This window comes from Odontomachus brunneus, unplaced genomic scaffold, assembly GCF_010583005.1.
Source record: "Odontomachus brunneus isolate Ranch 3 - 2012 unplaced genomic scaffold, Obru_v1 Obru_scaffold_197, whole genome shotgun sequence".
NCBI lineage: Eukaryota > Metazoa > Arthropoda > Insecta > Hymenoptera > Formicidae > Odontomachus > Odontomachus brunneus.
This window is the reverse complement of record NW_022639647.1, coordinates 181,454-199,629: the sequence shown is the minus strand read 5'-3', so window position 1 is coordinate 199,629 and position 18,176 is coordinate 181,454. Positions and strand designations below refer to the sequence as shown.

The following is an 18,176-nucleotide window of genomic DNA, read 5'->3' as shown; positions in this document are numbered from 1 at the left end:
GTGTGTGTGTGTGTGTGTGTGTGTGTGTAGATAGTGTGGCGAAGAATCGGTAATTGTTAGACTTTGTAACCCCATTTGGGGATCAATAAAGATTTACATACATACATACAAAGATATATTAGGATTCATGAATTATGCTGCATAAGTACGGAAATACATTTGGCGTCTTTCCAAAATTTCCTCTAAAATATGAATATATTGACAATAAAATTTGTGAAACATTTGTGTAGAATAATTGATTTTTAATAATTGTTGAGTAAAAATAGAACAGCAATGGGTATAATTCGCTGACATTGAAGCAAATTCTTTATTCACGCATGCGCACATACAATATGAATAACACGATTAAAGATTACATATAAGTAAGGTACATATGTAACATTTATGGTACATATTGATGGCAAAGATGATGTTCATGAAAGAAATATGCCGCACAAAGTGATTTCTTACACCGAAAACAAATAATTATCGCAATTTGGCCGTAAATATCATATGTTAATTTTGTATTAGTTTGGAAACAGAATTGTACAGTTACAGCATGATGGCAGATACTTTTAATCAAACACAGCATAATATAACAGGAACATCCAATCTTAATGACTCATTTCATGCTGTGCATCAGAGTTCAAACTTCACGCGTACGATTAGATGTTCTTATCATCTTACGTATAACAATGAAATCATCTGATCGTGTTTCGCTACATGACAAAATATGAATACTTTTCATAATAAGTAGCAATACTTTAATTTTATGCGCAATACAATAAGAACATCCAATCGTAAGCGTGAAGTTTGAACTCTGATGTACAGCGTGAAATGAGTCATTAAGCAAACATGACACTTACTAATAGATGTTCTTATCATTTTGTATATAAAAATGGATGTATTGAATTGTATTGCACAAAATGTTACCAGTATATAAGCGTCTTCAATACCGGGAATCTCACATTCCACATCGTAAGTGTTTGATTAAAAGTATCTGCCATCATGCTGTAACTGTACAATTCTGTTTCCAAACTAATATAAAATTAACATATGATATTTACGGCCAAATTGCGATAATTATTTGTTTTTGATGTAAGAAATCACTTTGTGCGACATATTTCTTTCATGAACATCATCTTTGCCACCAATATGTACCATAAATGTTATATATGTACCTTACTTATATGTAATCTTTAATCGTGTTATTCATATTGTACGTGCGCATGCGTGAATAAAGAATTTGCTTCAATGTCAGCGAATTATACCCATTGCTATTCTATTTTTACTCAACAATTATTAAAAATCAATTATTCTACATAAATGTTTCACAAATTTTATTGTCAATATATTCATATTTTAGAGAAAATTAAGTTGATATTAATAGCTGTGAACTGCACACAATTATTTCGCGAATATGTAAGTATTTATTATTAACTTTTATTACTGTCTTACTCTTGTCTTACTTTGTTATAATATCTTTGATATTATGCTATGCTAATTAAAAGTACCTGCCATCGTGCTTCACCATTTTCATATCATTCTTTGATTCTATTAGTATAAAAAAACTTGTTTACATGTATTAAAATATAACAACTGCACGTCTCGTGCCGGTTGTTGGTTGTGTAGCCGGGAGTGTCGCTCGTCAGAGTCCGGGGTCGTTAAGTGATTGACACCAGCAAGTAACAATAGATAACAATTTATTTAATGTTTACTATACAGAACAACGGTGTGTACCGCGTGTAGTTCGGCGCGGGGCGGCGTCAGCGACCGGGTCGCGTTCTCGATCGGCTGTGTCTCGTGATTCGGTAGGCGGGGCGTGTAACGCGAAGACGGCTGGTCGTGAGAGATAAGCCGCGCGTATTTCGCGAATCGCGGTGCGGACAGATTGGTGGCCGCGGGGGCCCGGCGGTAGATTCGGTGTTTGCGTGTCACAGCACGCGGCGCGATATATGGGGCGGCTCGCGTATCGCCGCGACGAGGTAGGCAAGTATCGACAACGTTCGATCGGGGGCAGCGAACACACTGGCTCGTGGACTTGCACGTGGGGTCGGGATACGATCGGTACCGAGAAGACGATCGGGTTCGCGAACACACGAACTCGTAGGTCGATCGTTGGATCCTGATAGGAAGGCGAAGTCGGTGTCAAGAGCGCTCGATGGAGATAGCAAACACACAATCTCCAGGTGTCGGTTTCACCTGTACGGTTTCGGAAGTTGACGGGAAGGCAGAAACGATACGGTCGGACTCCTTGCTCTCCGCTCTAAAGCATCGAGTTCGGTCTGCGATCCGGATCGGTCTCCTCGCTTACTTCTCGGCCACGGTTTATATATTGTCTCTTTACATTTGACGTTGTTGACGTTCCGCGTCTTATGCTAGGCGTGGCGCATGTTTATGTTTGTTCTATTTGTTTGGCGCTTAGCGCCGTTTACAGCCGACGGTTGTTGTGTCGGCTGTGTTAGGGACGATGCGTGTGAGGCATCGTCAGAAAAATATCAGTCATAAAAATAAACCGTTACTTTTGTAAGCCTTTACTAACATAATTTTCTGTTGATAAAGTAAATTTATTTTCTTTTCTTTTCAGTAAACATACTTCATTATTTTATATAGCTATATCTCTATTATAACGATGTGCGCGGAACACAAAATTATTATTTTCCTTTGTTGAATTGATCTATTTTGGATTAACTATACACTCATCTTTGTCATCATCAAAAGGAAGCAGATGAAAAGTAAGAACTAATATAAAAATATCATTCAATTAATTGTAAAGTATATATTTATTTTATTAACCACAGTTCGAAGCAAACATTTCATTTTTATATTTTTTCAGAATGATGCACTTTAATCCATACAACGTAATAATGTCACTCTATGTAAGTTTCACAAAGCCTTCAAACCTTCCACAAAGTCCGATAACTTCGAAAGAAGTGGAAGTAAAAGAAAAAATAGAACACATGCTACAAGAGATTTCTAATGAAAATGTATTAGAGATGGAAGAGGATGACAGGCTGGATTTTCATGCTTCATATGCAAGAAACAGAAGTTGATTTACTTGAGAAATATGAACAAGAAGAATATCTTCCGGAAGAAATGGTTCTACAGAAGCAGTATCATTGGAAAATAAAAGGAGTGTTGTAGAATTTTGGAAGAGCGGTAAAAGAGGACCAAAATCGTTAGAAGGTGTGAAACGGAGATTCCGGAAATTTATCAATACAAATTTATTATCAATACAACAACTACGACGATGGGAAAAACAAATCAAGAAAGGTGATGACAGATATACAAAATTAACAAAAATTTCTGAATATACATTAAATCGTTTCCAAGAAGCACTTGAAAAGGGAATAATTGTTCATGATATCGACATTGCTCGATGGGGTACTCGAGCACAAGAAAAAGTACAAGCGCCACAATTCAAAGCTTCGAAAGCATGGATAAGAAGATTTAAACTGAAGCATAATATTGTATCACGGAAAATAACACAATTTATTACAAAAAAAGTCTCTGTTATCAAAATCAGATTTAGAACAGAAATCCGCAGTATTTATAGAAAATGTTAAATATTTTATCGGAACATATAAACTAGAAAATATTTTTAATTCTGATCAAAGCTATTTCCAGTTAGAATTTCATGCTGGTCGTACTCTAACATATAAAGATACACAAAAAGTTGAATCAGTTGTACAATCTGTTTCATCAACTACGCATAGTTACACCATACAACCCACAATTTCAGCCGATGGTAAATTGTTATCGCCTCTTTTCATAGTATTATATTAAAAGAAGTTAGCGGAACATTTGGCCCAAGAGTTCAAGAAACCATGTTCAAAGCGCCTAACATTTTTACTATGACTTTAAAATCTAGTAAATTAACATCGTTGTAAAAACTTGGTTAAAAGAAGTCTTTTTCCCGAACGTTTGATCACAATCTGTTTTATTATTAGATTCATGGAATGGTCATTGCCTTAATATAACTGCAGAAACTAGAACAGAATATGCCACAAACATTATATTTTTAAGTATTCCGGCTGGCACAACGGGACAAATACAACCATTAGATGTATATGGATTCCGACTGTGCAAAAATTTTATTAAACATTTTTCTGACATGGTTATGTTGTTAGATCTTGCAATAGATCTCCATACTAAAAATAATATTTTGAAATTGCAATCATTAACACATAACCAATTTTAATCGCCAAGATTTCAAAATTTGCTTAAATACGCATGGTTTAAAAGTGAATATGTACAAAATAAATCGACAGAATTTCAGACACCTGTACAATTCTATTTCCAAACTAATACAAAATTAACATGTGATATTTGCGGCCAAACTGCGATAATTATTTATTCTTGGTGTAAGAAATCACTTTGTGCAGCACATTTCTTTCATGAATATCATCTTTGCTACCAATATGTACCGTAAATGTTACATATGTACCTTACTTGTATGTAATCTTTAATTGTGTTATTCATATTGTACGCGCGCATGCGTGAATAAAGAATTTTTTTCAATGTCAGTATATTATATCCAATGCTGTTCTATTTTTACTCAATAATTATTCAAAATCAATTATTTTACACAAATTTTTCACAAATTTTATTGTCAATATATTCATCTTTTAAAGAAAATTTTGGAAAGACGACAAATATATTTCCGTACTTATGCAGCATAATTCATAAATCCTCATATAACTTTGTATAGTACCTTGTTTATGGCATTATAATTAATACACTTACATATAGGCCGCATATGCGCGCATTTATCTATAGTTCGTGTTACATATATTGTAGGCAATGTGCGCATAATGCGTGAAACGGAACGCAACTATAGTATTATGAGAAATTATGCACAAGAGGAACATACGTTCCTCGTTGTTTAATACGATGTAAGAAAATATGAAGAAACAAATTAACGCGACAGCTGCCTACAGCGTAGCGCATATACCATTAACTTCTAATGCGTTTTTCCTTTTTAATATTGAAGGCCATATTGTAACATTATATAAGGTGTAGTAAAAAGAAATCCATTATTTTTCCAATAGATGGCTTTAGTAATGTGTATCTCGCGTTGTATAAGCGCGATCGGTTTACGCTAGATGGCGTTAGAAAGATAAGATTTCGTACTAAAAAAAACTTTCTCAGTTTTGTGATTGTTTGACTCAGTATTGTTTGAGCGCGCGTCAAAGATGGACACCAGCAAAGAGAAAATACACCATATTTTACAGTTTTTCCTCGATAAAGGCGAAAACGCAAACCAGGCGGCTGAAAATGTGAATAGTGTTTATGGTCCTGATACTGTAACAGCCAATCACACGCAATTTTGGTTTCGACGATTCCGTTTCGGTAATTTTGATGTTAAAGATGCACCACGCTCTGGAAGGCCAATTGTCGAAAATGTCGATAAAATAATGGAAATCGTCGAGTCCGACTGTCATGTAAGCACTGTTTCGATTGCCCAGGAGCTAAACATTGCACAAAAAACCGTTTGGAAACACTTGAATAAGGCTGGATACAAAAAGAAGCTCGATGTTGGGTGCCACACGAGTTAACGCAAAAAAACCTCATGGATCGAATTTACATCTGCAAATCGCTGCTGAATCGCAACAAAATCGACCCATTTCTGCAGCGGATGGTGACTAGTGATGAAAAGTGGGTCACTTAGGACAACGTCAAGCGAAAACAGTTGTGGTCGAAACGCGGTGAGCCGGCGCAAACGGTGGCCAAGCCAGGATTGACGATCAGGAAGGCTTTGCTGTGTGTTTGGTAGGATTGGCAGGGAATCATCCACTATGAGCTACACCCCTACGGCCAAACTCTTAATTCGGACCTGTACTATCAACAATTGGACCGTTTGAAGGAATCAATTGCCCAGAAGCGGCCAGCTTTGGCCAATAAGAGAGGAATTGTGTTCCATCAAGACAACGCCAGGCCACACATCGCTAGTGACTCGCCAGAAGCTCCGGGAGCTTGATTGGGAGATTCTTATGCATCCACCTTATAGGACCTAGCACCAAGTGATTACTACCTGTTTCTGTCTATGGCGAATGATTTTGCTGGTGAAAAATTCGCCTCAAGAGAAGCTTGTGAAAATCGATTGTCCCAGTTTTTTGCCAATAGGGACAAGGATTTTTATGAGAGAGGCATAATGAAATTACTTTTAAAATGGCAACAAGTTATCGAACAAAACGGTGCATATTTGATCTAAATCAGATCATTCTAATTATGCTAAATAAAGCCTTCAATTTCATGCAAAAATAATGGATTTCTTTTTACTACACCTTATATATGGTTATATTTGGCTTTTTATGCTTTATAACTTTTGTTATAACAAAAATAAAAAAGTTAGCAAATGTTTAAAAGAAGGGGGGTATTATAAATTTTTAATTTTTATAAAATTGAAATATACTTTCGTGAAGAGTATAAAATACCATACAATTTTTGTATAAAACATTTTTTTATATACCTCATAGTTTATCAGATATTCGGCAAAAATTAAAAAAGCTATTATTTTTTATGAGTGGTTTCACCCCCTAACCTTCTCTGAAGCAGATAAAAAAAATATGGGTCTCTTATTTTTTTATGCTCTACAACATATCCAAGGCTCATCAAAATCGGTGAGGGTCATCTCCGACGATTTACTTCTCACACAGCAATTGATATCTATAGGATATACTAAAATCATCGCGGATATGCGAAATATATTTCAATCTCCTGATAATATCATAATGAATAAATTTCGAAAATATCCTCATATACAATATCCAAGAGATATATTATCTCAAATATGATAATGTGTAAAATATATCGTAACGACATCCTAAAGATATAAAGTATAAGATATAAAGCATGTACTAGAGACAGGCATCTTTTTATTAATATTTCGAAAACTATAGAAAATGCACAAGTGACTATGGAGCATATACATCTCACTGTTTGTCGTCGGTGTGTTTTCCATCCGCTTTAACCGCCGTTACATCAAGACGTGTTCGTACACGTTCGGACCTGTGATTCTTTTGAGAAACGTACCTTTTGATACTTTGATGAAAGGGCGCAAAAAAGAATCCAAGTAAAATGAATCCAAGTAAAATGAATAGAGAGAGAGAGAGAGAGAGAGAGAGAGAGAGAGAAAGCAAGAAAGAAAAAGAGAGAGAGAGTGACAGTTTGCCTAACCTTAATAGTGGTCAACCTTGTCGGCTAATATTTCGCTTCGCAGTAGAGAGCGACGAGTTTGTCAGATGAAAAAGTCGTGCAAAAACGCGTCGATTAAATCTACTTTCATCGGAAAGTGAGGGGCCTGAATATGGAAAATGAGGAAACTGAATAATTACCGAGAGCAAAACCTTTTCTCTTTCAGAAAAGCTAAAAATGTGGTATTATTTGCGACTAATAAAGAAATAACTCCAACACAACTACAGCTTGCATTGCAGGAGGATATCATAACATCTCACGTGAATAAATTAACATTAAATTTATGATTAATAACATTTGCGTTATTTCATGTAACATTCCTATTATAGGTAATAACTTGTAGTTATTAGATTATATACATATATATAAACAGAATACTCATAACAACCTATCAGTAAACATCTGTTAGTTGCAATTCCTGATTGAACAATATAGGTTTTATACAACCTGTGTATTATACAATAAATTGAGAGATATTCCAATTCATATAAACAATCTGAAAAAATTGTGAGAATTTTCTGAAAAATCTTTCCACCAAAGATATATTTATTGAATTTGGTGTAATTCTATTTTGTATAATTTCAGCTATAATGCTAATGTCTACATTATATTGATAATTGTTTAATATGTATATAAATTAGTATATCGGTATAAAATTGACTTACTAAGCACATTTTGTACTAATTATACATTTATTGATATGCATATTAAGTAAGCAATATAAATTTAGTCATTATTGTTATTGTTATGTCCGACAATACCGGTGCACATTTCTTTTTTCGTACCGAGTACGCCCTAGGCAGAAGAGCCATCAGGTAGAACCTAAACCGTCCCTCCTCTCGAGGGGTGTAAGTAGATGGCGCTTTCGCCAAGTTAGAATCCCCACCCCACTAGAGGAAGTCCGGTGGGAAAGGTAGGAGAGTAGAGAGTCGTGAGGCAGTCAGTAGTAGAGGTGAATCGCAGAGGTGTCGGAACACCTCTCTATCCCTCAAGTCTCCAGCATTGGCTGGAGAACTCCCAATCATAATCCTAAATCTAATTCTAATTCAATTCTTAAGAACTTCGTAAGATCTACTAACTAGACTGCATCTTATCCTAATCATTATTAACTCTCATCCTAGATTATTATAGAATATTTCTTCTAGAATTAGGACTTTGTATATCCCTACTATTAAAATATATAGTTATTATATAAAATCAATTCTTGATTTCATAACTCCCGAGCAAGGTCCCTCCTTTCCTAATTGCGTCAGAACCACCACCTCGAGAACCCGAGTGAAACTCTACGTTCCTAACTCCGGGCCGTAACTCAACATCCTAATCTTAAACACGCGGTTTATGCCGGGAGTGCGGTAAGTGACGCTCACGTAAAAATCACCATCGGCAATTGCCGCCCTCGGCATTGTGCCGGAGAAGTTCCTGACTACACCACGGGAGCTGCAGTATAGGACCGCATGCAGACCATAAGAGCGACACCTTCGAGACAGGCGCGGAAGCCGGTAAGTCAGAATCCGTACTTGGCGCCAACGGCGTTATCTTCTTACTTGCTCATGCATGCACTCGCTCTAAATTTGCTCCGCGGACAGTTCGGCGAATCTAGGATCGCGTGGATTCCTGGGGAGAATCGCGCAGATTCGAATGACCCTAAAAGAAAAGCGATCCGGTTCAGGCAGCACGGCCCGAGCACTGCACCCGCGCAGCAGCGGTCGGCTGGAACGTAACATTATCAAAAACATTCTCCCAGATATATCCAGACTATCTACCATAATCATCGCTAATATATTTGTAAAATATACGTGCAATATATCTTCCGGGGTTTTTCTGTACACGGCAATAATCAAAGATCTCAGGGATATCATACAAATATAAGGTATAGTAAAAAGAAATCCGTTATTTTTGCATGAAATTGAAGGTTTTATTTAGCATAGTTAGAATGATCCGATTTAGGTCAAATATGCACCGTTTTGTTCGATAATTTGTTGCCATTTTGAAGGTAATTCCATTATGTCTCTCTCATAGAAACCCTTGTCCTTATTGGCAAAAAACTGGGACAGTCGATTTTCACAAGCTTCTCTTGAGGCGAATTTTTCACCAGTAAAATCATTCGTCATAGACAGGAACAGGTAGTAATCACTTGGTGCCAGGTCCGGACTATAAGGTGGATGCATAAGAAACCTCCCAATTAAGTTTCCGAAGTTTCTGTCCAGTCACTATCGATGTGTGTGGCCTGGCGTTGTCCTGATGGAACACAATTCCTCTCCTATTGGCCAAAGCTGGCCGCTTCTGGGCAATTGATTCAGACGGTCCAATTGTTGACAGTACAGGTCCGAATTAAGAGTTTGGCCGTAGGGGAGCAGCTCATAGTGGATGATTTCCTGCCAATCCCACCAAACACACAACAAAGCCTTCCTGACCGTCAATCCTGGCTTGGCCACCGTTTGCGTCGGCTCACAGCGTTTTGACTACGACTGTTTTCGCTTGACGTTGTCGTAAGTGACCCACTTTTCATCACCAGTCACCATTCGCTGCAGAAATGGGTCGATTTTGTTGCGATTCAGCAGCGATTCACAGATGGAAATTTGGTCAATGAGGTTTTTTTGCGTTAACTCGTGTGGCACCCATACATCGAGCTTCTTTTTGTATCCAGCCTTATTCAAGTGATTCCAAACGGTTTTTTGTGCAATGTTTAGCTCCTAGCAATCAAAACAGTGCTTATATGACGGTCGGACTCGACGATTTCCATTATTTTATCGACATTTTCGACAATTGGCCTTCCAGAGCGTGTTGCATCTTTGACATCAAAATTACCGGAACGGAATCGACGAAACCAAAATTGCGCGTGATTGGCTGTTACAGTATCAGGACCATAAACACTATTCACATTTTCAGCCACCTGGCTTGCGTTTTCGCCTTTATAGAAGAAAAACTGTAAAATATGGTGTATTTTCTCTTCATTGGTGTCCATCCTTGACGCGCACTCAAACAATACTGAGTCAAACAATCACAAAACTGTCTGAGAAGTTTTTTTAGTACGAAATCTTATCTTTCTAACGCCATCTAGCGTAAACCGATCGCATTTATACAACGCGAGATACACATTACTAAAGCCATCTATTGGAAAAATAATGGATTTCTTTTTACTACACCTTATATATTTCACTACAATATGCGATATCTATACGTGTTCGTAACTACGAACATTAGTGTATTCTAGTAATATTTCTCATATATCCATGACTTCTATGGGATATCTGTAGGATATTGCAATATCCCGGCAGGATATCTTTAGGAATTTCCACAGATTTCCCTTTGCTGTGTGGGTTGTAAGTTAAGTTAAAATTAATGGCTTTGAAAATTTAACTTAGTTAAGATAAAGTTAATTCATAATGAAATTAATTGAATTAAAAGTTAAGTTAATAAAAAAAGTAGTTAAAAAGTTAAAAGTTAAATTTGTTTCATTTCATGACTTCAGGGTTTCAGTTTTACAAATAATGGAAAAAACAAATATAAACCTTATTTGGAAACATGTTTTATTTACAGATACTTATTAAATTTAAGTATTAAAAATTTTTCGAAAGGAGCCCATACTAATCATATGAAAAAAGTGGTCTCAGTCGAATTGACTGAAACTATGATATTTTAGCTTATGTGGTGCTGATAAAAAATCTTCAACAAAAATTGTGAAAAATGGGCACTTTTTTTTTAGCGCCATTAGAAAGTTGTTATTTTAGGTCTAACCAAACCTTTATCTACAGTATATAGATTGCTTTTTTAACTGTATAGGCATTTATATATAACCATACGTGTGTCCGTTATTCATGACTCAGTGTATGTATATGGTGCGGAAGGGGAGGATGTAATATGGGTGTGTATTAAAATATGTGTATTTGTATTAATAGTTATTCTATTAGTAGGTCTGACATTATTACATCGACAAAATTGTGTGTGTGTAGGCGTGCATACGTGTGTGTGTAGCTTGGGTGGGTTAGGTTAGGTTACATATACTGTTCTAACTGAGCTTCAAATGTAAGTAAAGCGCACTTTCAAATATGTAATTTAAAATCCAAAAATAAGCGGCTTTCAAATAATGCGATTGAGTTTGTTAGAACTATATATGGATTTTAGAAAGATGAATACAAACTTAAGGATAAAATATACTTCGCATAAATATATTTATTATTGATACAGGTGAAAATTTTATATATCAAAAGTTATATTAACACCAATTCCCTCTCTTTGCCCTATTATATAAAACTATATAATTAATTCCACAAAATATAAATAACTGCGAATAACAATAAATTAAACAATTTATATGTAAATATGTAAATTAATTATTATACACTTACTGACATGTACTGAATATAGGCGCAAAAAGAAATTGCTATAAACAAAACATTTGTAAGGGCTGAGGCAGATGAACGAGACATAAGCATCATAGTCGTAGACGTAAAATAAAGCAGAGAAAAACGTAAACATAAATCATGAAAGGCTATTAGCCTTACGCTTACGTTTTTCTCTGCCTTATTTTATATCTACGATTACGACGTCTCGTTCTCTGCCTTAGCCCTAATTCCTCATAAATTCTCAAAGTGTTCTAGGAATTAAGTTGCGAAGTATTCGCTGTAATGAAGTCCTAAGGAATATTTCAAGACGAACTTACTGTAGTTAGTTCTTCAAGAATTCTTCGAGTATTTATTTTTCTAATTCTATATCTATTCTTTAAAATGAATTCTCTAGGAACTTCTGTTCATCTCTATGCTATCTAGGTACACACATATCAATATAGCCATATTACACCCCCTCCCTCCCGCACCACACACATGCACTGAGACATGAATCTATTCAATAATGGACACACGTATGGTTATATATAAATGTCTATATAGTTAAAAAAGCAATCTGTGTACTGTAGATAAAGATTCGGTTAGACCTAAAAAACTTTCTAATGGCGCTAGAAAATAACTGTACATTTTTCACACTTTTTATTGAAGGTTTTTCAGCATCTCATAAGCTATAAAATATCATAGTTTCAATCAATTTGACTGAAATCACTTTTTTCATATGATTAGCGCCGGGTCCTTTTGATTGGACATTTTTCCTCGAAGATTATAAAAAATTAACTCTCCTGCACTGAGCAGCCTTTCGACGTCTCGCGACACCTTTATGGCATGATTAATTTCAAGATAATTGAATTTAAAGTTAATCGTTACCGATAAAATGTAATTAACAAGAGGAACACGAGATAACTGCTCCAGGGATTTTAATACGCTTTTTACAGGTTGTTCTTGGGCGAAAAAAATCGACATGTATCCGGCCGTTTCAGCTAATGGGCCATAATTTCAAAAAAATCGATTTTTAAAGAATGACTCTAGTCGGCCGCGGCTCACTTGATACATTCGGACGTCACTGTTAAACAGCAGTAGCGATAACGCAGTAGGTAAGACGTTACCTTCGTACGCCGTAAGTTGCGTGTTCAAATCTCGTCCGTGCCATTTATTTTTAATTCGTTCTTTTCTGTAATTATTTATATAATTATAGATGTACACGGAAAAGATTCTTTATTTAATTATAATGGTATATTTTTATTGTAAATGAAATTTTAAAATTTTAAAATGATTATTGTAATAATTTGAAAAATTTGTATAAAGAAATATTATTTTTATAAAATTAATTTTAATTTAATGTTATTAGTTTTTATTACTTTTTGATTGTAATAAAATTTTATAAATTTACAAATTAGTAGATAATTTTAAATATTCATGCATAGAATAATTATTACTACCATCGTTGTTGTCGTCGTCGTTGTTATTCATATGGACGCATAAACAAAAATGTAATGAAAACTTATAATTTCTGATGAAATCGGTGATTAGGAATAAATAAGTCATACGTTTGTAGTATTTAATTTTGATTTATATTAATCAATATTATTATTAATAAAAGAAAGTATTAATTGTGTTTGTAGACATACATTGTGCGGGATGATACAAGTCATAAAAACAAGAAAAACATATACGTTTATTACAATGTGAACACTTTATAAATGAAATTTTCCTGCAAACACAATTACTTATTGTAATATTTGGAGGAAAGCAGATTTGATTAACATTATGAAAATAGTTTCTTTCATTAATTAATTGTGATGAAAACCAAACACATTTTATCATCGGTGCGAAAACTGGAGATGACAATTAATGATTAGGTTATTGATGGTGAATTATCGAGTGAATTTTGATGGCATTTTCTCGTGTCGACAGTTCTTTGCGTCCTTATAAAATTTCTTGGCAATTGTGAAACATTTTTATAATATTTTTCACTTGGCGAAAAAAATAGACATCACAAGGTTGGCAATACGGAGTACAGTAAGGAGAAATCATTTCTACCGTAGACGAGCAGTTACCGTCATCAGTAAAAACACTATTGATATAAGCAGTATCTGTCTGTTCGCCCCATGAATCCAAAATTAACAAAAAATCATTGTTTCTACAATAAAGTTTCATAACTTTGTGCATGAAGGTGTTGAATAGATTCTTCGTCAATTTACCCGACTTGGAGGCAGTCACGAAAACATTCCCATATTCTCTCATTAATTTTTGAACTGCAGTGTGAACACGAGGTCCAAAATTACCTTGCACTTCCTGCATACAGAGAAAAATTGTTGGAAGAAGTTCTCCTGCGGCTGTTATTGCGTATTGGACAGTATAGATATGAGTAATTTTATTAAAGTCTCCAAGAAAAATTTCCATTGATTTTTCTCTTTTTACAGACAAGGTTCTTTCAACATTGCATCTGTATTTGCATTTGGTTTGGTCAGTATTGATTACAAAACGATGATCAAATTTGGTTATTATTTTTGCTACCCTTTTCTGGAATTTGTCAACTTCTTTTAATATTGTTGGAATATCCATTGCATTTTTAGATTTAATATAACGTGTGACTTTACGCTGTCGAATGCCGTGTTCTTTTTTAAATTTATCCACTCACGATTGTGATGCAGTAAAATTAAAATCGCTGAGAGCAATGTTACATAGCTGCAGCTGAAGTCCATTGCTGTAATATCCTCGTTGTTACAAACTGTTTTTTCTCTCTTGCTTCGCAGGAACGGTCAAAAGTCCATTTATTTATCACCTCGAATTTTTCCATTGTGCTTCCACCTTTTTCAAATTCAGCTTTCCACGTTTTTAAGTCTGTTATGCATTTGAGACATTCTCTTCCATGTTGGTGAATTGATTTTAAGGTCCATTTTGGATGTTCTCTGGCCAAATATAATATTTTAATTTTTACATCAAGCGATACGTAATTTTTTTTCAACTTGTCTTGTGGTTCATATCAATCGTCGGATTCCCCACTAATAGATATGGTGACAGTCTCATCTAATGATTTTTGCGGAGAGCTTGTTGAAAAACTTGATGCTTCCTGCTTTTTTGAATAAAAAGGAACAGAAAATAATTTAATTATTTTATAAATATCAATAATTACTGTAATTGATTAAAATTACATAATTGGTAAAATAATTGTCAACGTTTGTACGTAATCCGTATGTTCAAATAATTGCTCGCAATAATATAAACATTAGTAGAATTATTCATAATTAGTATAAAATATATTTCAACAATTATTAAAAAATGAAATTAATTTTTAATTTTAATTTTTGTAAAGAATCATTGTAATCTATTCCTTAGGTCGAAATTAATTAATAATTTGTAATACAAATGACAAATAAGTACATATAATTTGTAATACAAATTACATTTGTAATACAAATAAGTACATTTCAAATAAGTTAATATAAAATAAACAATTATTATTTTGGGTAATAAAATAAATTGATAATGAAATATTAGGATTAGTTGTGTTAATACCTTCTTGTGGAATACATTCTCCCATCAAAAGTAATTCTTCCTCTTCTTCGATATGAAAATCTTGAATCATTTTTTCCACATATTCCGCAACTTGTTTTTCAATAATCTTTGCTCTTTCAGAAAACTTGGAGCTTTCTACTTTTTCAGCCAGTTTTGAAGTTTTTACAAAATTTGACCATAAATTTTTAATCCATCAGTTATATCTTGTTTTGAGATCGACGAAGATGTTATTTCATCTCCTCCAGCATCAATAATCACATTTTGCAATCCACTTGTACTTGCGATTTTACCATGAATATTTTTATTATCATTCTCCATGATGCGATAGTAGATTTTATTAAAATATTTTTTCGATTTCGTATATTATCTTCCGAACACTACAGCTGGCAAAACAAGTATTAATTTCGTGACACAATATCTTACAAAGTCGTATAAGACTTGCGAACCTAATAAAGTCGATCATCAGTAGGTTGTTTATGATATTATAATGTTTCTTATGCGAATGCGCATTATATCTTTACATGTGAACATCACACGGTCTTATTTTTCTTTTTTTCCTTATCAATCACGCAATAATAAACAAAGGTTGTGCCGACATGTCGCTCTTTAACAATTCTCTATTATTTGAGAAAATTATTTGAAAATTTTTCGTCATGTCGCTCGTGATCACTTACGTTTTCATTATATTTTTGTGTATGTGTCCATATAAATAACAACAACGACGATGACGACAGCAATAGTAATAATAATTATTCTATACATTATAATTTAAAATTATCTACTAATTTGTAAATTTATAAAATTTCATTACAATAAAAAAGTAATAAAAATTAATAAAATTAAATTAAAATTAAATTTATAAAGATAATAATATTTCTTTATACAGATTTTTCAAATTATTACAATAATTATTTTAAAATTTCATTTACAACAAAAGTATACTAATATAATTAAATAAAGAATCTTTTTCGTATACATCTACAATAATATAAATAATTATAGGTAAGAACGAATTAAAAAAAAATGCACGAGACGAGATCTGAACACACAACTTACGGCGTACGAAGCCAACGTCTTACCTACTGCTCTACTGCTACTACTGTTCAATAGCGACGTTCGAATATATCAAGTGTACCGCGACCGACTAGATACATTCTTTAAAAATCGATTTTTTTTTTAAACTATGGCCCATTGGCTGAAACGGCCGGACACATGTCGATTTTTTTTCGCCCAAGAACAGCCTGTAAAAAGCTCATCAAAATCCCCGGAGCAGTCACCTCGTGTTACCATTGTAAGTTAAGTTAAAAGTTAAGAGTGTAAAAATGTAACTAAGTTAAGTTAAAGCCATTTAACTTTTTAACTTTTTAACTTAACTTTTAACTTTTTAACTAGCTACTACCCAACTCTGGTATCTATATATACATGAAATTAGTATCGTCGGTAAATGATTACGTTTTCTACTTTTTGACGATCGCTTCTATGTTATCGACGCATAACGAGTTTGTCGTCCACTCCAGCATTCCCTTAAGAACTCTCCTTCTTTCATAATTATATTAAGAACAAAAATATAGTTTAATAATTTCCTAAAAAAAAATACAATCTATTTTTCTAAATGTTAAAAATATTTTTTATTTTGTTGAGAAACTTGGTGCTGAATAAAAATCATGGATTTTTAAGAAAACTATTTCTTCCAAGGCGGTTCTAGAAAAGCATCATAAAACCTTTTAACCTAAAACCTATTACAAGGCTTAAAATTAGAGAAAAATATAGACAAATATAGAAATACCTACTCCGCTTACGCCACCAGTAACTCCAGGAGGTCCACAGTTGGCCATTTTCTTCTTTATTTCTGCCAATTCTACTTTTTTACTTTTGGCTAATTCTTCAAGAAATGTTTTGTACTGCTCGAGATTGAGTTTCATGGATCTGTCATTGAAAATAAAGCAGTCAATCGTTTTTATTTAAGCAAGTAAACAATATTAATTTCGAAAGTAATTATATTGATTTTAACCTAGAAACAGGATAACTAAGATATATTAGGATAAAGACGAACAATAAAGATGAACAAATTCCTCAATTATATATTACAAATGTTATAATAATTGTACGAAAGATGGTATATACTTGTGCTTTTTGAAGTAAATTCCTGTGTCCGTGGTAGTAATTTTCTTTCCGTCGATCACTTTCGCTTGTTTCATCCATTTGTCGCTTTGACTCAATGTAATCAGTTTACCATCGCTTTTTGGATCACCGAATTTGGAGAACGCTTTGAAGCTGGTTAGAAAGCTACCCGACTGAGTACTGCCAGGACTACTCGGTGTTGAACCTGCTGAATGATTATCTTCGATCTTCAAATTTGTCACTTCATTCACGATTGATGTCGTAGTCACATCGTTAACAAGTTCATTTTTTTCAGCATCAGCGTCTTTCTTCTCCGCTTGCATCGCAATTGCTGAAATACAAATTTATCATTTTTTCAATTATTCCCATTGCCCGAACGTCATTAACATTGTATCTTGTAATTTATTTAATTATACGCTGTCATCGAATTATAGGAAGAAATTTAAAAAGTTGTAAGCTTTTTTCAGTGTCGTATTATCAGTAATGCATCAAAAGAAATTATATACAAAAGATATCAAACATCTCCAAGACATTTCTAAAATGTATTCTGGACATTTTTCTTATATGAATCCCTTGATGAAAAATTTTTTTGAAAATATAACGAAAATTGCTGAAAACATAACAAAATGTGCTGAAATTTTGTTGCAAAATTTTATCAATTCACTTACTCTCATTATGATTTCAGCAATATTCATTAAAAATTAGTGAAATTTTAAACAGAAATTTTAGAACGCTCCTTTTTAGAATAACTAAACAGTAACAACTGAAGAGGCAAATAAGGAGTACAGCACGGATGTCTTAGTGCTATTAAATACTAATATTACTTTTTATATAATATTAATATGATAGTGGGAGGATAATTATGTCCAGCATGTCAAACGCACGTATCGAAATTTTTCTTCGATTAACGTACGCGGCGAATCTACTTTTCATACTTAGACTGATCCTTGAATCCTAATTTTATATATATATATATATATATATATATATATATATATATATATATATATATAT

At 33.7% G+C, this 18,176-nt stretch overlaps 1 protein-coding gene across 2 annotated transcripts in view; it reads right to left on the bottom strand.

The window, feature by feature from the left end:
• Positions 1 to 18,176, bottom strand: part of LOC116851962 (tubulin polymerization-promoting protein homolog) — a 105,517-nt gene that overhangs the window by 36,062 nt on the left and 51,279 nt on the right. The window contains exons 3-5 of one of the 2 annotated variants that reach the window (XM_032831895.1): positions 17,166 to 17,493; positions 16,832 to 16,967; positions 16,031 to 16,742 (exon numbers count right to left, since the gene is read on the bottom strand). In XM_032831895.1, the coding sequence (XP_032687786.1) occupies positions 16,704 to 16,742; positions 16,832 to 16,967; positions 17,166 to 17,493 (503 nt within the window). In that variant the 3' untranslated portion in view covers positions 16,031 to 16,703. Of the gene's footprint in view, positions 1 to 16,030; positions 16,743 to 16,831; positions 16,968 to 17,165; positions 17,494 to 18,176 lie in introns of those variants that run through there. The other variant, XM_032831894.1, reaches the window with a different exon arrangement.